The sequence below is a fragment of the Drosophila yakuba genome, chromosome 3R (assembly GCF_016746365.2).
Source record: "Drosophila yakuba strain Tai18E2 chromosome 3R, Prin_Dyak_Tai18E2_2.1, whole genome shotgun sequence".
NCBI classification, from domain to species: domain Eukaryota; kingdom Metazoa; phylum Arthropoda; class Insecta; order Diptera; family Drosophilidae; genus Drosophila; species Drosophila yakuba.
The window spans coordinates 15273831-15291400 of record NC_052530.2 but is presented as its reverse complement, the minus strand read 5'-3'; the positions used below and the strand labels follow the sequence as shown (position 1 = coordinate 15291400).

The 17570-nt window shown below is 41.5% G+C and overlaps 6 protein-coding genes across 10 annotated transcripts; 3 read left to right on the top strand and 3 right to left on the bottom strand.

Moving 5' to 3' along the window:
* The first annotated feature begins 52 nt into the window (after positions 1–52).
* LOC6536951 (mucin-5AC) lies at positions 53–5396 on the top strand. Of its 3 annotated transcripts, XM_015192541.3 has the most exons (9): positions 53–150; positions 770–876; positions 1156–1538; positions 1622–2050; positions 2318–2446; positions 3670–4003; positions 4079–4170; positions 4231–4360; positions 4423–5396. In XM_015192541.3, exons 2-9 carry the CDS (start codon positions 789–791, stop codon positions 4539–4541), a joined length of 1704 nt encoding a protein of 567 aa, XP_015048027.1. In that variant the 5' UTR covers positions 53–150; positions 770–788; the 3' UTR covers positions 4542–5396. The 3 variants fall into 3 exon arrangements, with proteins under 3 accessions (XP_015048027.1, XP_002097520.1, XP_039232840.1); XM_002097484.4 differs by lacking the exon at positions 53–150 and having other exon boundaries at positions 1655–2050; XM_039376906.2 differs by lacking the exons at positions 53–150; positions 1622–2050.
* On the bottom strand, positions 5255–6022 carry LOC6536950. Its single transcript, XM_002097483.4, has 2 exons — positions 5778–6022; positions 5255–5628 (listed from the first exon to the last, which is right to left on the bottom strand). The coding sequence occupies exons 1-2, from the start codon at positions 5870–5872 to the stop codon at positions 5418–5420; spliced, it is 306 nt and encodes a 101-aa protein (XP_002097519.1). The 5' UTR covers positions 5873–6022; the 3' UTR covers positions 5255–5417.
* Positions 6023–6748: 726 nt separating this feature from the next.
* LOC6536949 (lipase 3) lies at positions 6749–8239 on the top strand. The gene is made up of 3 exons (XM_002097482.4): positions 6749–6896; positions 7027–7746; positions 7815–8239. Exons 1-3 carry the CDS (start codon positions 6813–6815, stop codon positions 8193–8195), a joined length of 1185 nt encoding a protein of 394 aa, XP_002097518.1. The 5' UTR covers positions 6749–6812; the 3' UTR covers positions 8196–8239.
* Positions 8169–9541, bottom strand: LOC6536948. The gene is made up of 2 exons (XM_002097481.4): positions 8636–9541; positions 8169–8580 (listed from the first exon to the last, which is right to left on the bottom strand). Exons 1-2 carry the CDS (start codon positions 8864–8866, stop codon positions 8260–8262), a joined length of 552 nt encoding a protein of 183 aa, XP_002097517.1. The 5' UTR covers positions 8867–9541; the 3' UTR covers positions 8169–8259.
* Positions 9542–9693: 152 nt separating this feature from the next.
* On the bottom strand, positions 9694–13782 carry LOC6536947 (mitochondrial dicarboxylate carrier). Of its 2 annotated transcripts, none has more exons than XM_015192540.3 (3): positions 13501–13782; positions 10564–10995; positions 9694–10389 (listed from the first exon to the last, which is right to left on the bottom strand). In XM_015192540.3, exons 2-3 carry the CDS (start codon positions 10962–10964, stop codon positions 9948–9950), a joined length of 843 nt encoding a protein of 280 aa, XP_015048026.1. In that variant the 5' UTR covers positions 10965–10995; positions 13501–13782; the 3' UTR covers positions 9694–9947. The 2 variants fall into 2 exon arrangements, with proteins under 2 accessions (XP_015048026.1, XP_002097516.1); XM_002097480.4 differs by lacking the exon at positions 13501–13782 and adding an exon at positions 11059–11217.
* LOC6536946 lies at positions 11821–16949 on the top strand. Of its 2 annotated transcripts, none has more exons than XM_015192539.2 (2): positions 11821–11978; positions 15968–16949. In XM_015192539.2, exon 2 carries the CDS (start codon positions 15977–15979, stop codon positions 16730–16732), a length of 756 nt encoding a protein of 251 aa, XP_015048025.1. In that variant the 5' UTR covers positions 11821–11978; positions 15968–15976; the 3' UTR covers positions 16733–16949. The 2 variants fall into 2 exon arrangements, with proteins under 2 accessions (XP_015048025.1, XP_002097515.1); XM_002097479.3 differs by lacking the exon at positions 11821–11978 and adding an exon at positions 14346–14488.
* The last annotated feature ends 621 nt before the right edge of the window (positions 16950–17570 follow it).

The window sequence follows — 17570 nt, the reverse complement described above, 5'->3', positions numbered from 1 at the left end:
CACTTGGCTAGCTTTTTGTGCCAGGTGAGGGAAAGAGAGAGCTTTAAGTTATATGGCCGCAGTGTTCTAACGATATACGGCTCAGAATACTTTCTTTCCTCGAACGCAGCAGACGCGTTTTCCTTTTCACGTACTCTACAAATCTGAGAGGTAAAACGACCCGACAAGTTAGGTCGATTTTTGAAGAAGTGATTTATAGTATAGGAAAACGTATAATACTTGTTTGTATGCTTTCTAAAAAATAAATTTTATTTACTCGAAAAATGGAATTGTTTGTGTGTGTGTAGGTGTGTGAAAGTAGCAAGTGCAGATACTTGAGATATTCTCCGATGTCCCTTTAATTCAATGGATTCCCAAACGTGCTTAAGTGTTCCCCGAATGCATCGATAATTCGCTCATGCGGCCAATTTACTCAATTTACACTTGCGCCCCTGTATAAGTGTGCGGTGTGTGCCTGTGTGTGTTTCGCATTCGCATCAAAGTTGGCGTGTTATTTTGTGTTGCCTGCTTCTTGGCGCTTTTATTATTCTCCACTGCTTTACTGTTGCCTGCCTTTGTTGTTGTCTTATCGATTTCGTGTGTTATTTTTAGCGTGATTTGCATATGTATGTATGTGTGCCTACTTTCTCCCTCTTTCTCTTTCTCAGTAAGTGTGTGTGTGTGTGCTTGTTTTTGTACTTCCTTTTTGCTCTTCCTTTGTGTTTTTTGTTTGTGGTGCAATCGAATCTTGGGCCCTAATCAAATGAATTACGTCTTGTGTCACTTTCAGTCTTTTTGGCTTGAACATCATGGCGACAAGGAATCTGTTGGCCATCCTTCTTTTGGCCAGCATCTGCATGACCCAGGCATATCCGGCTTTGTTGCCCTACATCTACAGTGAGTAGCCAAAACTCCCCCACATTTCTTGACCCCTATACTTTCCGCTCTCCAAAGCTAATTTGCATTTATGCCAACTGAGATTTGGAAGCAGAATGCCGAGGATTATATACCCTTGTAGCTAAAAATAAATTGTCATAATCTTAGATTCTACTTAAAGCAATTTGATATTTTTATTTATTTTTATATATATTTTTATCCATATTAAATCGTGGTTTTCACTTGTGAAGATATCCACTTAACTCGCTCGTCTGGACTACTAACCATCTCCCAAATTAGATCCTTCCAAGCGTAGCAGTGATACGACTTTCCCCCAAATTGAAGACGATGTCAGTGAACTGGACCAGTTGAGGAATGAACCGGGAGCGGTGATGGCCAAGCGGCAGCACGATGGAAGTACCGCTCGCACCACCACTACCACCAAGAAGAGCGTCGAGGAGGTGGCCGCTGTTCCCGAGCCAGGTCCAAGTCCAAATGCGAATATTTTGCCCGACTTGGAGAGGCAGTTAGAGGTGGCGACGCCTCTGATCTCCACCACTACGACCACCAGCACGTCGGCCACCACCACTACGGCAACATCCAAGGAGGAGGGAGAAAGATCGCAGCTGGAGGAGCCGAAAACGCAGATCAAAACCGTAGTGGAGCCGACGGCCCATGCGAAGGTAAGTGGCCAACCCCAATCCCCGCAAGAATCCCAGTCTAGAGCGCTTGGTAAACTCCAAACTCCTCTTTTGCCAAATCCAAGTGTATATCTACGAAACCACCCAAAAATCAACAGGCATTTTACGGGGCGGCTCGTCTAGCTTTTGGCCAAAATCCAGAGGTGCTACCAACGACCACCACCACAAGCACGACTACCACTACCACGACTACGACGGCAGCTCCTCCATCTGAATCCGAGGCAGAAGGTCAGTCCCAATCACCAGCCGAACTGGATCCGGAAGCTAAAGAAGCAGAACCGGAAACGGAAACCGCTCCAGATGTGGCAGGAGAACCAGTAGAGGCACAGGATGCCGTCGGCGAGGTTGCCGAAACCGAACTGACCGCCCTGAATCCACCCAAATCCAAACCGAATCACCATGAATCCAACAAGGAGACCATCGGAGACATTGTCTTCGATGTGGTGGCCCGAACCACGGAGCGAAGATCCAGCACGCCAAAGATAACGGCCAAGGTTCTTATAACTGTTCACAGATTAATCACACAACAATCGGACTGATTTCCATAAAAATAATTGGCAAAACTAACAAAAATTATTGCTTTTGGACGGGCATACAGCTACAAAATTGTAATGATTGGCTGCCTCTGGCGAAATTCCTATTTTTTAAATACAATTGGCGAAGCTTTTGAAATCGGCTGACAATTTTCCCAATGACGTGCATTGTTTTTAAGATCTCGTCTATGGACTGATTTTCATCCTATTGTTTTCATTGATTTTCAGACCGCCAAGAGCTTGCTGCGTAGTCCAAATGGTCAGTACTCCTCGTTTGACATGGCCCAGTATATTTTCTGGACCGGAGATGAGACAGCTGTGGTAAAAGCAGTGGAAGAACTGGTTGAAGGAAAAGTGGTAAGCAAAAAGTTTTGTTTTTAATTTAATTTTAAATATATTTTTTTAAAAGTTTCCTTTTTTTTTAATTTTACATAAATTACTTCTCAAAATGATTACATCTTTATTTTGGTCCAGTACTGATCAATACTGTGCTTTGTTTTCATCATCAAGTTTGTGGCATCTGTGTATACCTATGTATATACTTGAGCCCATTTCATTCATTTAGTCTTTCATCGCATCATAATAGTAAAGACTAAATCCATTGCTCTTTATGAGAGAGGGTCCAAAATATATTGGTGGCCCGTGGCTTCGGTGATGATGGGAGCAAAATGGAGGGGCACCATGAGGATGTTGGTATGCGGGGTGATTCCAACGATGACCGAAATGGTGCGCAGAGTAGCCATGATGTCCATGGTGTCCATGATGCCAGGGGTGTCCATGATGTCCATGGTGTCCATGATGCCAAGGGTGTTCGTGATGTCCATGGTGTCCGTGGTCTTCATGGTGTTCCTTACGGAGGCCACAAAAGCCAAATTTACGATTTTCTTGCTGTGGAGTTTCCATATTTGGCTGCATAATTTAGCTTATTATTATTTTTCCGCTTTTCGCTGGCTTTGTAGAACTTCGCTGTTTGATTTTCGGTGGTGAACTGATTTCCCAACGCTAAAGCAAAAGCTTTTATATATTTAGCTTACTACACAATTACCACGGGCCATGCAATCAGCGATAAGTTTTCATTTATTGTTTACCTTTCAGGTGGATTACGCTGAAGCTTTTTTTAAATTAGTAATATAACAATATTTTTGTGAAAATTCTTAGACACACCTTTAATAGCATTCAAAATATATATTTATGTTCCGCAACTCTTGTTTTTAGATATCAAAATGCTTAGTAATACAGCATTATTTTTGTGTAAAATTTGTTTGTAACGTTAAAGATAAGCTTCAATATCATTTGAAATCCTACAACGCTGTTGCGAAAATAAACAGCGTTGTTATTAATGAGTTATAATTAGGCAACCGGTTTTGTTGGTGTTACTTACTTGTTTTGTTTACGTTCAACTAGAATTGAGCAGTTCAATGAGTTATAATAATAAGTCGGTGCTTAGACAAGAAGTTGAAATAAATTATTTTAGAAATATCTGCAAGGTTATAAAATCTTTGGCATTTTTTAAACTATTTCAAAATTATTTTTCAGCTTAATAAGAATAAATATTCACTTTCATTAATATGTTTTTGTAGATCACTCGGGAGAGCGCCTTGAAGTTCCTGCAGGACATTCGGCTGGGAATAGAGTTCCTGCAGCGGTCCTATGCCAATCGAATTTTCCCCGAGGAGGTCCGCCAGAATCAGTTAAAGCGCCACAGTCCCGCCATAACCACGCCCCCAGCATCCACGACGACCACAACGACAACAAGCACCACTACAACCACAGAAAAACCGTTCCCAGAAGTGCACGAATCGGGTTTGGAATCAGGAATCGAGCGAGGCGCCGCAGGAGTCCTGCCCGCGAAGAACTTCGATAGCTTCACCTTCTGGAACAAACTCAAAGTCTTGGACAGCGAGGCACAGCAAGGTGGGATTTCAATGATGCATCTTATACATGTGTTTGATTTGAGATATCTTAACGGTCATTTTATTTCAATACCAGACTTGAACGACTATGACGAGGGTCGGGCCAAGATTGTGGAGTACTTGTACAATGAATACTCCCTGGAGGAGATCCTTTACAAGCTGGCAAAGGTATTTCTTGAATACCAAGCCAACCAAGCAAACAAGTTAATGATGGCTTGTTATTTCTAGGTGATGTTTGCCCAATCACTTTCGCATGGCTCCGACGAGGCCCAGATGGAGCTGCAGAAGCTTACGGAATTTCTAGAGCGCGAGGGTAACATGGGTGTCATACCCGTCGACCTGCAAAAGAAAGTTTTAAGTAAGTAAATGGCGTTACCTAAGCAATCCACTAAATTCACTTGTATCTTTAAACTATTTCAGGAGTTCTGCTGAGCGCATTGTCGGACACTCTGACCGAACATCCGGAGTTCCTGCCGGCGGCGCGGGTTAATCTGGCCAACCCATTTTACAGGCTTCCAATCCATGCCCCCAGCCAATAAAGATAGATTGGGAGGCCATCGCAGATTAATAGAAACCCTATAAATATATATATGTTAACCCGCATAATCCGCATCAGCTAAATGGCATATATGGCATATACGCACTGATCGGCGCTACTCTGGGGAGGCGCTCTCTCGGATCTTCGATCCAACTTGGCCCTAAGTTCATCCGATCGATTGGCACCTTTCACCTTCGTTAACGGATTAGCCTACGTGTAATATAGCAAAAGATACTTAAGTGATATTTTCTGGTCAGGCGGAGTCGGTCGGCGGCAGATGCAGATGCAGATGCACTTACGGTACGATAATAAAATCAAATCAACTGTCAAAAGACAAAGCAAAGTAACCGAACCAAAACCCAAAAGACAAAAGATAAAAGACAAAACTGATGAGAGAGACTTGCGCCCCTTTGAGCTTTTAAAATTAATATAGACTATCTATATGTATATGCCCACGGTATGCATACGAATTGGCGCACTTGCTTATATTTGATATGAGTTTGTTAGTTAGACACATTCAGAGGTTGAGACGTCGAGGTCGCTGGCAAAATCGATGGGCCGCCAGGAACGACCGATTTGAAGCAGGAAAGGGCTCTGAGTCCGCCTATATCAGTAGCTAATATGGTTAATACTTGTAACCGCTCCACAGACGAGCGACTTTCGTGAATAGTTATTATTCTATATGTTGTCCCCCCTGAATAATTGAGCGTTACATGCATTATTAATGGATTGGTTAAACGATTGATTGTGTTGCGAGTTACATATACGATATGCAAATAAGAACTAGATCCTGTATCAACAAATTATCGATTATACACTCAATATACATAAATATATATATATATATAAAAAACAAGTGAAAAATCATTTTATTCAACTATTGCTCCTTTTTGGGCTCCGAAGTCTCTGACTTGTCGAGCAACTGGTTGATGCGTTCCTCAGACACCGGCTCCTTGCTGTTGAACAGTTTCTCGATCTCGGCCCTCTCTTCCTCGCTAATGTCCTTGGCGTAGATTTTGGCCAGTTCCTCCAGGCGCTGCTGGTTCTTCTTCAGATGTCCGGGTAGCCAGAAAATGGTCTGCACCATTCTAAAAAATGATAGTTTCTGTGAGGTGCCACGTAATATGATCTCATACAAACTGCCTTACATATATGTATCACTCATTACAAATTTGTACATTACATATTAAGTAGTGAGAATAATAGTTTAGTTTAATAGTTTAGTAAATGTCCTTACTTCAAAAGTACAAATCCGCAAACGGCCAGTAAAAGACACATTCCGGATGTCTTGAACATCGTCCAATAGTCCACCGTAACTTGTTGGTGTTTCATTTGGGAAATCCTTTGAAAATAAGCTCCACTCGAGGCTGAATTATCGCTTGAACTGTCATAAGTGCGATATGGTTATAAGCCTGTGGGCCAAGCTTGGTAATGTTATGGTCACGTCGTCAGGGGCAGCCGGTTAGGGAGATACGTGTATCATAGACCACTCGACAGACCAATCATGTGTGGCCTCTATAAATCGATACCACACAAGCCCTGATTTGATGAACCGACCACCAAGTGGGGCTAAGGTGCTAACTGGGCAATATAAGGATTAATATGCGCACATGTTGCTGCTGAAGAAGTGCTTCATGTTGCCGACGCCACCAGCAACATGTTGCTGGCGTGATTTCAGCCATTTTATTGTTTTCATTTGCAATCGCACTTTCTATTTTTAACAATTATCTTTAACGAATTACGTATTCCAACCAATAATAAAAAGATCGAGCTTCAGAATACTCTTTCCCAATCTTGAAATTGTCAACGCGTTAGAATTTTAGCCTGGCCTTATAAACCATTTTGTTTGTAGTGTTACAGCTAAAGATTACAAAAAATTGTTTGTAATAATTTCATTACATTTAAAATTAAATTTTGTTTAAATAAAATCGTTAAAATCGTGAGAATTGAACAATTAATCATTAACGGTAGTATGCTCTTGAGTTTTAAAACTAATGGGTACTAAAATAATTGGAAAATGATAAGGAAATCAGACGTTTTGCTGGGGGGTTTGGGCTTACTTAGACTGTAAATTTGAGACCCGCGATTTCAATCTAAACAAGAAGCTGATTAGGCCAGGTGTATCTATCTTTTATATATATTTAACTGATTTCTTGGGGGTCTTCGTACTCGTTTGCCAATAAATCTGATTGTTTGTGACTATCAATGGATAGATAGTGTTCAGAGGGCTATAAAAGCTGGGATCCCGAACCACACGGATCATAGTACTACGATGACAAGAGGAGCGTTACAAGTGGCCATTTTATTGGTCGGATTGGGCCTGGTTTTGGCCGGGTCTCGGCCTATTTCCGATTGCGTACGTATAAAAGCTATACACTTATTCAAGCTGGCGTACATACAAAAACAACATTTTAATTTAACAAATGAACCTTTTTACTTTAAACTTAAAATTATCTAATTTAACAATTCATTTCATTGTTTTGTAGGGTGAACGCATTGAGGACTATGGCTACCCAATGGAACGCCACGAGGTTGTCACCAGTGACAACTACATTCTGACCATGCACCGCATCCCGTACTCCCCCAAAACGGGTGACTCTCCCAACCGCCCGGTGGCCTTCCTCATGCACGGCATGCTGAGCTCCTCCTCCGACTGGGTGCTCATGGGTCCAGAGCGATCCCTCGCCTATATGCTGGCCGATGCCGGCTACGATGTGTGGATGGGCAATGCCCGAGGCAACACCTACTCCAAGGCGCACAAGTACTGGCCCACTTACTGGCAGATCTTCTGGAACTTCAGCTGGAACGAGATCGGCATGTACGACGTTCCGGCGATGATTGATTACGTTTTGGCAAGGACTGGACAGCAGCAGGTGCAATATGTGGGCCACTCCCAAGGCACCACTGTCTATCTGGTGATGGTGTCGGAGAGACCCGAGTACAATGACAAGATCAAGTCCGCCCACCTTCTGGGACCAGCCGCTTATATGGGCAACATGAAGAGCCCTTTGACCCGCGCCTTTGCCCCCATTTTAGGCCAGCCCAATGCCATCGTGGAGGTCTGCGGATCCATGGAGTTTATGCCCAGCAACAAGTTCAAGCAGGACTTGGGCATCGAGATGTGCCAGGCCACTTCACCCTATGCCGACATGTGCGCCAACGAGATCTTCCTGATTGGTGGCTACGATACCGAGCAGCTAGACTATGTAAGTATCTGGAAATGATCTTGGTCCTATCACTTGCATTTTATCTATAATGCTCTCCATTTGTCCAGGACCTACTTGAGCACATCAAGGCTACCTCTCCGGCTGGCGCATCCGTGAACCAAAATCTGCACTTCTGTCAGGAATACAACTCCGGAAAGTTCCGTAAATTCGACTACACTGCACTCCGCAATCCCTATGAGTATGGCAGCTACTTCCCTCCGGAGTACAAGCTAAAGAATGCCAAGGCTCCGGTTCTATTGTATTACGGAGCCAATGACTGGATGTGCGATGTGAGCGATGTTCGCAAGCTGAGAGACGAACTGCCCAACATGGCACTGGATTACTTGGTGCCGTTCGAGAAGTGGGCCCATCTGGATTTCATTTGGGGCACTGAGGCCAGGAAATACGTGTACGACGAGGTCTTGAAGCAGATGCAATCATACGAATAGTTTTATTTTCCACGCATTAAATGGTTACCATTTGAGCTTGCAAATTTGCAAATTTCGAAATTGATTAGTACTCCTCCAACTCCATCTCCAGCACATACGATAATATTTTTATCTCTTCATTCTTAAGGGTATACTTTATGCGATAGAAGCCCGGACTCAACAGTTTTTTGAGCAGCTTGACGTTGAGTGGATAGTCCCGTAGTAAATAACGCTCCTTGGGCAGAGGACATTTGTCCGGATGTGGTGCATTCGAGTAGTCCTTGATCCGTTCGTAAAATATATCCTTGTAGTAGCTCTTCATAAAGTCACAAAGCTGAATTTCGAATGTTAAAACCCTTTCGAAGTCTGCGTCCCCATCCGGGGATCTTAAGACCTTAAACACAACCTGATGGGGAAATACTGATTAATTATTCCTACAGAATATAATATAAACTACGTACCGTCCAATCATTGTCGAGGCTATGAACCAGATTGAGCATTCCATCTATTTTTAACTCATTTTCCTCGGACTCAGAGATTCGCAGAAGGCTTTGCAGATATGTGGTATCCTGAACCGCCTTTTCTAATTTCTGGATCCTGATCGTTCTTTTAGCCTGGACTCCAATATCGCTGGCAAGGAGGATAATTGCCAACACCACCAGATAAGAGGCGGGACATAAAGAGGAGCCCATTGCGATACGTTGGCGACTGATGAATGATTATTCGCTGTCAAAGGTTTATAAGGACTTAGATAGATGATCGCTAACAGGCCAAAATAAAGCTTGTACCGGAAGCTAACTTGTTTCGGTTATTCACCGAAATGGTTTATTGATATCAAAACGCGATCCCTTTGTTTTATTGAGCAGTTGCAGTTAATTGCCATAATCACGGCATATTGACTGTACTTTTAGGACGGTACACGTATAAAAAACCTAGTACCCTACATTTTACTTTTATTGATTTTAATAAAATTTAGAAATATTAATAATAAGACCTTCATTACAATCCTTCCTACATTTATGGTGACCTATTTAATTTGCATTTAGTAGGTGATAGAAAAAGTATATCATACACAAATAAATTGGGAATATAGATAGCAAAATTCGGCTTCCAAAAAACTTAAATCTTCACAAAGTAGCATTATAAACTTGTTTAGCAAATGGACTTCCAGCTGATTATGTGAGAATGATTAGAGAGTTCGTAGAATTCTCCGAGTCGTTTGTGGAATCCCGGTTCACATTTCAATTAAATCGTCACCTTTTTTTTATTTATTTATTGCATGGCAGTCTTAACACATAAAGCAACAACAAACAAATGCTAAGCCATTGTTAACAAAATATATATAATTGGTAACAGCACGACAATGACGTTGGAGTACGATCGAGCCAACTTTAACCACACCAATGAGCACAGATATTAATATTAATTTGCCACCTTCTGTACAATTGCTCTTAATAATTTTCTTCAATACAAATGGCAATCATGTTACGATGAAATCGACATTATTAAAGCTGTAATATACACGGTAAGCGAATGCACTTGTGTATTTTATCAAAAATTATATATTTTGGGATAGCGGGCATGAAACACTTAAAAACAAATATCTTGCTAGCATAAAAGCATCTTGGTTAACAACTGGAACGGGCTAAAGCTAAGTTATGTTCTACACTGTGGAGAACGAATTGCTGCTGGAATGTTTGCGTTGCTCGAGGGAATCTGCCAGCCAGCCATGGGAGAACTATTGCCTAGTTAAAGGATCGATCAACATCGCGGCTAGCTCAAGGTGCCAAAATTGAGACGCAGTTGCTCCAGGAACACGAAGGTGATGATCGTGTGTGGGCCCAGACGCACAAATGCCGGCACATAGCCCTTGAAGAAACCGAGAGGACCCAGTTTGGCCGTGTGCTTCACGATGTCCCACAGGCCTTTGAACTCTCCGGGTTTCGCGTTCATGGAACGCGTCTTGAGCACATCCAACGGCTGGGTCAGAGTGGTGGCTATTGTTCCGGCCACCAGGGAGGCCGTGAAGTGCGTGACCAGGTTATCTTGGAAATACGGCGTGGCCAGCAGGTAGATCTTCGTCTGGTCGTAGAATGCAATCTGGCCAATCGTCATCAGGATTCCACGGGCAGTCGCTGTGGTGGCGCCAGAGAAGAGTCGCTTGAATCCTTCCTGGCGGTACACCCTTATCAGTCCGTCGAACGCATTGTTGTAGCTGAAATACCAGAATTCGAAAAGTTGGAGTAACTAGAAGCATCTAAAGCACCCAAAGTTCCGCGTGATTTATAATATATGCCTCAAATAATCGAAATAACTGTAGCTTTAGGATAACTTACTTTGAAAGGGCCTTAGTAAAATCTAAGAACAAATTGAAAGAAATACCACTTACTTGCGTCGTTGTTGCGGCGGCAGTTTCACGTCGTTCTGCATGCGCACGTTGACCATGTCCGCCGGAGTTCCCACAATTCCTCCGATGAGACCGGATGCGCCTGCAAGGGCCACCTTGCCGCCGAAGGTGTCCGTATTGACGTACTCCTTTCCGACCTCGTACGCCCCGAATCTCGCAGTGGAGTAGGTCATCTGGCGCAACATTGAGGCAGAAAGGCCGTTGTAGAAGACGAGTACTCCCTGTTCGCGGGCCAGTTTCGGGACCAACTGGACCACCGACAGGTGACCCTGTTGCGTCTGCAGCGTGACCTTGATGAGGTCGAGTGGATGGGTCACCATGGCGGCTCCCACGCTCGCCAAGCCGCCAAAGAACCACCTGGATTTCCTCTTTGGTTGCGTCATTTTGGGTGTATCCTTAGTTGTGTATCTTTAGCTAGAAGGTGGTAGAAGAGATATGTATATTATTTGGATGCCGAATTAAAAGGATTTCCTGTACCTATTGCAAATGTAATAGGGCGGCTAAGTCGTATCTCTTTCGATGGGCGGCATTTTCAGTGGGTCGGCTGTGTTATGTCATGCCGGTGGGGCTATAAGGAACTGACGGAATTGAAGGACTAACAGATAAAACATCTGGGCGGTTGCGGGAAAGCTTAGCTGGAAAGCTTTCGGCGGCTAGATGTTGGTAACTGTTGTCTTGGGCGTAGTCGAAAATGTTAATCATGGGGTATTAGGGTAAGAAATAATTCTGGTACAAAATAATTTTGTTTCGAGACTTTTACTGTTCATTAACCACTATGAAAATGTAAGTAGCACCTTCTTCAAATTGAATGACTTTTCTAAAGCTCATTTTATTATTTAACCCCAATAATGTTAGTTAATTACTCACTCGTTATAAGGGTTAGCCAAAAATGCAAAAAAATGCAAAATGAAAATATGGCGTAGTCACATTTTAATAAACACATTTCAATAAATATTAAGCCAAGATAATTTTTTTGAATGAAGTAAAGACTTCACTTAAGCAGCAAATGCATGAGTATGTAAATTAGTTTATATAAGCCAAAATGATTTAATTATATTAATTTGTTTCCTCTCGTTACTTTTGGTGCATCTTAATGAAATTATTAATATTATAAAAAGATATATTTTTTCCCTTCGAAAAAGAACATTGATATATGTGTTAATGCCGTTGCACTCGGATAACATTCGTTAACGCACAACAGCGGTATTGCTGCGCTTAACAGCACTCTTTTCAGACCTGCAAAACAGCTGATCGGTATGAAATTACGGTCATACTAGCACCTACAACATGTTTTTCATGTCAAATTTGTATATTTGTTTCGTAAACTAAACCGAAAAAGTGAATCCCTTGCCGCTAGTAAAGAGAAATCTAAGCCCGGAAGTCCTCCAAATCCACAGGTGAGTAATTGAACTCAGTTTTGGCGGCCCACAAGCTTGCGCAACAAGTCGCCATTGCCGGGCAGCGTCCATCTGCAATTTTGCCAATTTCATTTGTTTATAAGCGTCTCCAGTTCTGTTTACATTTTGTTTATATCTTTTGGCAACAATTGCCAGCAAATCGGTCATGATCTCATGTTTGGAGTGAGGTAATGCGGAATTCGGACCAACAAAATGAATCGATTTGAGAGCAAGTTCGACTATCTGTTTTCTATACTCTTCCTCGGCAAAATGGCATATTGACATGATTAAGGGATTGGCGCTCTAGTTTTTTTGGCTATTTATTTACTTCTAAATCTAATTCTAGTGGTATTATTTTTGACCGCGTTAGTTTTATAAAAATTATTTTGAAATCTTTGAACAACTAAATCCATCTTTTACTTTCCAAATAATGAATTGTCTATTATATATCTTTGGATTTCGTAAATTATAGTTATAATAATATCCGATCGTTTTTTTTTAATCTCAGATCGCAGGAGTCCAAGACCTTTGCCATTACTTTTTCAGATTAAACATGAACCCATTCAATTTATGAATGTTCAATTCTTGAAATTGTATTTAACTAACCGATTGAATATTCCAGTTATCAATCAGAGATTTACATCAGATACCAATTTTATATCATAGAAATTGCCATTTTCAAACGGTATTATTGACTTGGCTTACAATGAAAGTCAAGGGCATTCGGTTACAATTAGGCGTGTGTACAGTTGGTATCCATATCGGCCAATAGCTCTTTCTGTCGATTGTCTTGCTGCCATTTATAAACCCGAGACCCGGGGGTAACAGTCTTTATAGGCTTGTTTGTTGGCCCTGCCTTATCAAGTGGACCCGGTTACCGGGGCGTGTTTATAGATAGATAACATGTTTACTATCGATCGAAATCCCGGTGCACAACATTATTGCTGGCATGTGTTAGATTCTGTGTTTCTGTGAACAGCCCGCCAATATTTATTTATTCAATTACTATTTTTGTTTGGGAACAACCACGTGCGTCGAGTGCTTCATAAATTATATGCAGAACGAAATTCATTCTCTTCTCGTATTATTTTATTTTCACTTTTTGTTTTGTTTGTTTGTTTTTTTTGGCTGAATTTTATCTGAATATAAAAATGACTGGCAGTGGTCAAAGTCGAATTAATAACGAACATCACATGATCAGTTGATCAGTTCTGTAGTTGATTTTCGCGCTTTACCGAGCCCCCAAAAATAATTAGTTGATAATGGATTTTACTACTCATAAACAGCTGATTTTTTGACAGACTATTCCGATCGTTCTATAACCTTTCGTGGCACGAAACATCGCGTGATAATTCACTAATCCGACTGAAACACTATCTCTACGGGTGTTTGCCCATTTCGAAGCCGCATGTTTGCCTTGCAAATTGAATAATAAAACTGCACTGCAATTGCAATTGCTAAAGTGCTAATGAAGCAAAAAAAAAAGGAGGGGAATTCTGGCCACAGCTGATGGCATATTTACCTTGAACAAGAAAACGCCGCCTCCGATTTTCCGGGTGTTGTTGGTCTGCTTTCCACGAAGAAAACTATTAAATAAATAGCTTTATAATTTTTGGCACACCAAAAGAGCGCGTTTTAGAGGGAGAGCCAGATAGAGAGAGGGAGAGAGATCGACCTCAGCACGTCATCGTTGTCCACACAAACTGGTCTGGGTTTCGGGAAATGGGATTGGTCAGGGTTTTGCTGCTGCTGCTGGAGGCAAACGAAACGCAACGCTTGAGCACCGAAAGCGGACTGATCGTCGCCGCAGTCGTTAGCGCGCCAGATCCCGCACAACTGCTGGCAACAGTCCGACCGCACACTCAAAAAAATATGGCAGCGATAGCAACATCCGAATTGCTATAACATTTTTGTAAGACCCTTTTTGAAAAAATTGTAAATAACTTAAATGTTTTACTCCATTTTACATATATTTAATTTGCAATTTGAAAGATCTTTAAAACAAAATTGTATTACACAAACAAACTCATTGAAAGATTCCTGGGTTTATTTGACATAATTTTACAAAGTTATATTTTCAACTCCATAAAGTTTAGATAAAAAAAGGTTATTATCTCATGAGTATTTTTCAAAGATTTTTAATATAGTATACGGTGGTCAACAATCTGAAAATCGAACTAAGGTAACGAGCAATGAGTAAAATAATTATTTTTAATAATTTCATAGAAGTTGATATATACATATATTGTTTAAAGTGTGTCAATGCGCTCCGAATTCGAAAAGGTCTGCTCTTTAGCGCGGTCAAGGCGGGCGATTCGGAAGTGTTTTGGCACTGGGACTGTCACCGGGATACGGGGACTTGATTCTCGATGCCGGAGCGGGATCGACCGGGTTAGTCAGTGACTGGCGGTCAGCGGGGCGACACTGCGAGAGAGAGCGAGAGCGAGAGAAAGCGGTACGCGAGCGGTACACCCATTGAGTCTGGGTCGCGCGTCAACATTAAACAACTGGTGAGAGCTTTTTATTGACAACGCAATGACTCTTCAAGCTTTGTGTGTGAGTGCTACGAAGATGGTATCGCTTGGCATAAGAAATCATAACACACGGGGATTACAGTGTAATTGAAAGCCCTGGTAATATCTGGTATCCCATCAATGGCGTACTTTCCATACCGGTCATGGGATAGTAATCATGAAAATGCCATGTGCAAATGAGTCAAATTTTCCATTCACGGAACATTTATGTAATTTCAAGAAAATCCGAGCGTGTGTCTATCGCCACACATTAATCATTGGACCTCAAATTAACGAAACATTTTTATTTTGTGCCTAATTAAATCGATTGCCTTTAGATTGCGTGTGTAATGCGCCTTTAAGTCAAGGTTTAATTAGAATGTTTTTGTTTGTCTGCACTTTGAGCAGTTAACGCTTCTAAGCGGAAAATCTGATGCCGGTAATCTTGGCCGTGATAAGAGTCCATAGCGAAAATGAATGGGCAAATATTTTCTCCAACTTGTATTACCATAACGCCTAATTCTTATTTAAATATTTTCTCGCACGTTTTCGTAGCATGTCCCACCATTATCACTAATTTGTATCTCTCAGCTATTTTAGCAACTCTATACCTGGTGTTAAATTTTGATTAAATACTATGAAAAATAACTCTGGTAGTGTTCTATAAAAGTAGCCCCACAAAGCTTTGGCAGCAAGCTTTTCACCCCTCAAAGGGGAGTTTCATAAGCATTTGGAGCCTACCTGGGCATTTGCCGGCGCTTCTCACAACGGTATTTTAGCTCAGGGGTATTATTGCCACTTTTTTCATTTTATTGCCAAAAATGCGGGTTCGATCTCCGGATAGGAAAATAATGTTTTCTTTTATCATATTTTTTAAATTTGTATATAACAATACAAATTTATTAGGACATTTTAGGTCACTTTTTGATCTAAAATAAAATTCTATGTATACATACATTACTTCCAAAATATTTAAATATTATTTATCATATAATTTCACTGATAATTTCTCATATCATACTATCTAAATACTAAAAGCTAGTAAGACAGTTGATCAAAACGTGATTTAGTTTGTTAGTATTGGTAATTAGGAGTAAAAAAAATGTTACTGTTTTAGCTTTCTGACCTTTTTTAGTCAAGTTATACCGAAAATACCAATGGTGTACCAAATTTGGTGTATTTATTCTCTCTTTGTGTATTAAGTACAATTTCTTGAATGGTGGCCACGTGTGCCGCTGACAGCAATGATGAAGTGACAAGATGGAAATTCCCTCCTTTTTCATTTTCCCTCCCCGATTTTGGCCAATAAATTTGAAGTTGTTGGCCCCGTTCAAGTGTTTTGAACCTCATTGGCTTGGTCGCCACGTGACTTGACCCGTAGAAAAAAAACAAAGAAATAACTGCGCACTTAATTAATGAACTCCACATTTGACATTTGCAAATTGACTCATGGCTGTTCTTTTTATGCTATTTTAGATCGAAACAATGGCCACCTCAGTCCTGCTAGCCTGTGGACTCAATGAGCAGAAATTGCCAGGATTTGTTCACATCAGCGAGGAGTCCAATGTGGATGGCAGCTTTCTCATCAGCTGCATTTTGGGTCAGAGGTTACGCATCTCCAACGCTGGAACTCTACTCGTCTGCTTGCAGCATCACTACCAGCATTACTTCAATGCTGGCATGAGGCTAGGCTATAATACGAACATTTTCCAGGGAAAAACCCTGGGTGTTATCGATGTTCTGAGCGACATGGCCGGCGAGGGCTTGGCCTCCAAATGGCTAAGAAATACCGAGGGTCAGACTTTAACCGAGCAGCTGGTGGAGGATATTCGGGCCCAGGTGGAGAGCAACTACGCCAGTCGCAATTCCTACACGGTTCTGATCGACAATCTATCCATATTGTTCAATTTGGGAGCGAGCAAGCTTCAGGTTCAGCAGTTCTGCCAGGATCTGGCTGCCCTCGCTAAGGAGCGTGAAAACCTGACGGTGATCACGAAGCTTAGCAACAGCGACATTTACCAGCTCACGGATAACAATGTGGCCAAGCTCGGACAGGTGCGCATCCAGGTGTTGCGATTAAAGAGCGGTGTCTTCCGTGAGGTTGATGGCAAGCTCCTAATCGAACGCGTTTTGGACGAAGGGAACTATGCCTGCGAGGAGACGCGCAAGGAAGTGCTCTACAAGGTCAACGATCGCAACGTCAAGATCTTTGCACCCGGCGAAATTGGGGTCAAGGTCTAAAGGTTGCGTAAGCGCAAATAATTGTTTGAATTTTAATAAAGCCATTTTTTGTATATTTTGAAAATAGCCAGTCAAAGGTTTCTAGTTGCGCCGAAATTTACAGTGTTTTGGGTTTTTTTTTAACATTTTGAAATTGTAATCCAAATGGCTAAACTTGTAATAGGAACTCTTTTGAACCGTTATTATAGTAATATATTTGCAAATATGTGTTACTCTATGGCCTTTCTGTTATTTTTCTAACCAAGACACTTTTGGTAACTGCTTAATATCGTTATTTTGCCATAGGCAAGATGTAGGAATCAAAATGAAATTAAATTTGAAGATATTTGCAGTTTGAAAAAGGACCAAATCACGTTGTGAGTAGTAGGTAGTCATCCTTCTTTAGCGGTCAATGCGCTGTTCAATCAAATTCCCCTTGTCCGCCCTTTATCTGGTAGCATCTGTTGACGTCAGCCTAAATGGCGAAGTATTGATGAATTTATGTCTGGTCACGATCAATAAGAAGCCAGTAAAAACGACTCAAGGCTATGGTAACCCAAGTCAGCGTCAGAAAAGTTTGCCTAAACTCGTAGGCCGACATAAACGCTAAATGACGTCGCCGACAATAAAAGCGGGCAATTGAATTTTTCCAAACCATACAGCCAAAAAAAAAGTTGATTAACTACGCCTGGGTCCTAGGCAGAAATGTGCTTCGCTTTGCAAAGAGTTTTTTGGGTCCAGCCCGAGGAAGCATTATTTATATCTGTGTTGTCCCTGAATTGTATTAGGTTTTACCGACTAGCATAATGGCTTTCCAGTTTGTTAATTACTTGAAATTTTCCTATCCCCGAACACTTTA

Coding starts and splice junctions, on each gene's coding strand:
- LOC6536951 (XM_015192541.3), top strand. CDS start 789: ATGGCGACAAGGAATCTGTTGGCCATCCTTCTTTTGGCCAGCATCTGC. Junction 2,051..2,317: donor CGCCAAAGATAACGGCCAAG/GTTCTTATAACT, acceptor ATTGATTTTCAG/ACCGCCAAGAGCTTGCTGCG. Junction 4,004..4,078: donor GGACAGCGAGGCACAGCAAG/GTGGGATTTCAA, acceptor TTTCAATACCAG/ACTTGAACGACTATGACGAG.
- LOC6536950 (XM_002097483.4), bottom strand. CDS start 5,872: ATGAAACACCAACAAGTTACGGTGGACTATTGGACGATGTTCAAGACA. Junction 5,629..5,777: donor TGCGGATTTGTACTTTTGAA/GTAAGGACATTT, acceptor ATCATTTTTTAG/AATGGTGCAGACCATTTTCT.
- LOC6536949 (XM_002097482.4), top strand. CDS start 6,813: ATGACAAGAGGAGCGTTACAAGTGGCCATTTTATTGGTCGGATTGGGC. Junction 6,897..7,026: donor CTCGGCCTATTTCCGATTGC/GTACGTATAAAA, acceptor ATTGTTTTGTAG/GGTGAACGCATTGAGGACTA. Junction 7,747..7,814: donor ATACCGAGCAGCTAGACTAT/GTAAGTATCTGG, acceptor CCATTTGTCCAG/GACCTACTTGAGCACATCAA.
- LOC6536948 (XM_002097481.4), bottom strand. CDS start 8,866: ATGGGCTCCTCTTTATGTCCCGCCTCTTATCTGGTGGTGTTGGCAATT. Junction 8,581..8,635: donor GCCTCGACAATGATTGGACG/GTACGTAGTTTA, acceptor TTTCCCCATCAG/GTTGTGTTTAAGGTCTTAAG.
- LOC6536947 (XM_015192540.3), bottom strand. CDS start 10,964: ATGACGCAACCAAAGAGGAAATCCAGGTGGTTCTTTGGCGGCTTGGCG. Junction 10,390..10,563: donor CCGCCGCAACAACGACGCAA/GTAAGTGGTATT, acceptor CTGGTATTTCAG/CTACAACAATGCGTTCGACG.
- LOC6536946 (XM_015192539.2), top strand. CDS start 15,977: ATGGCCACCTCAGTCCTGCTAGCCTGTGGACTCAATGAGCAGAAATTG.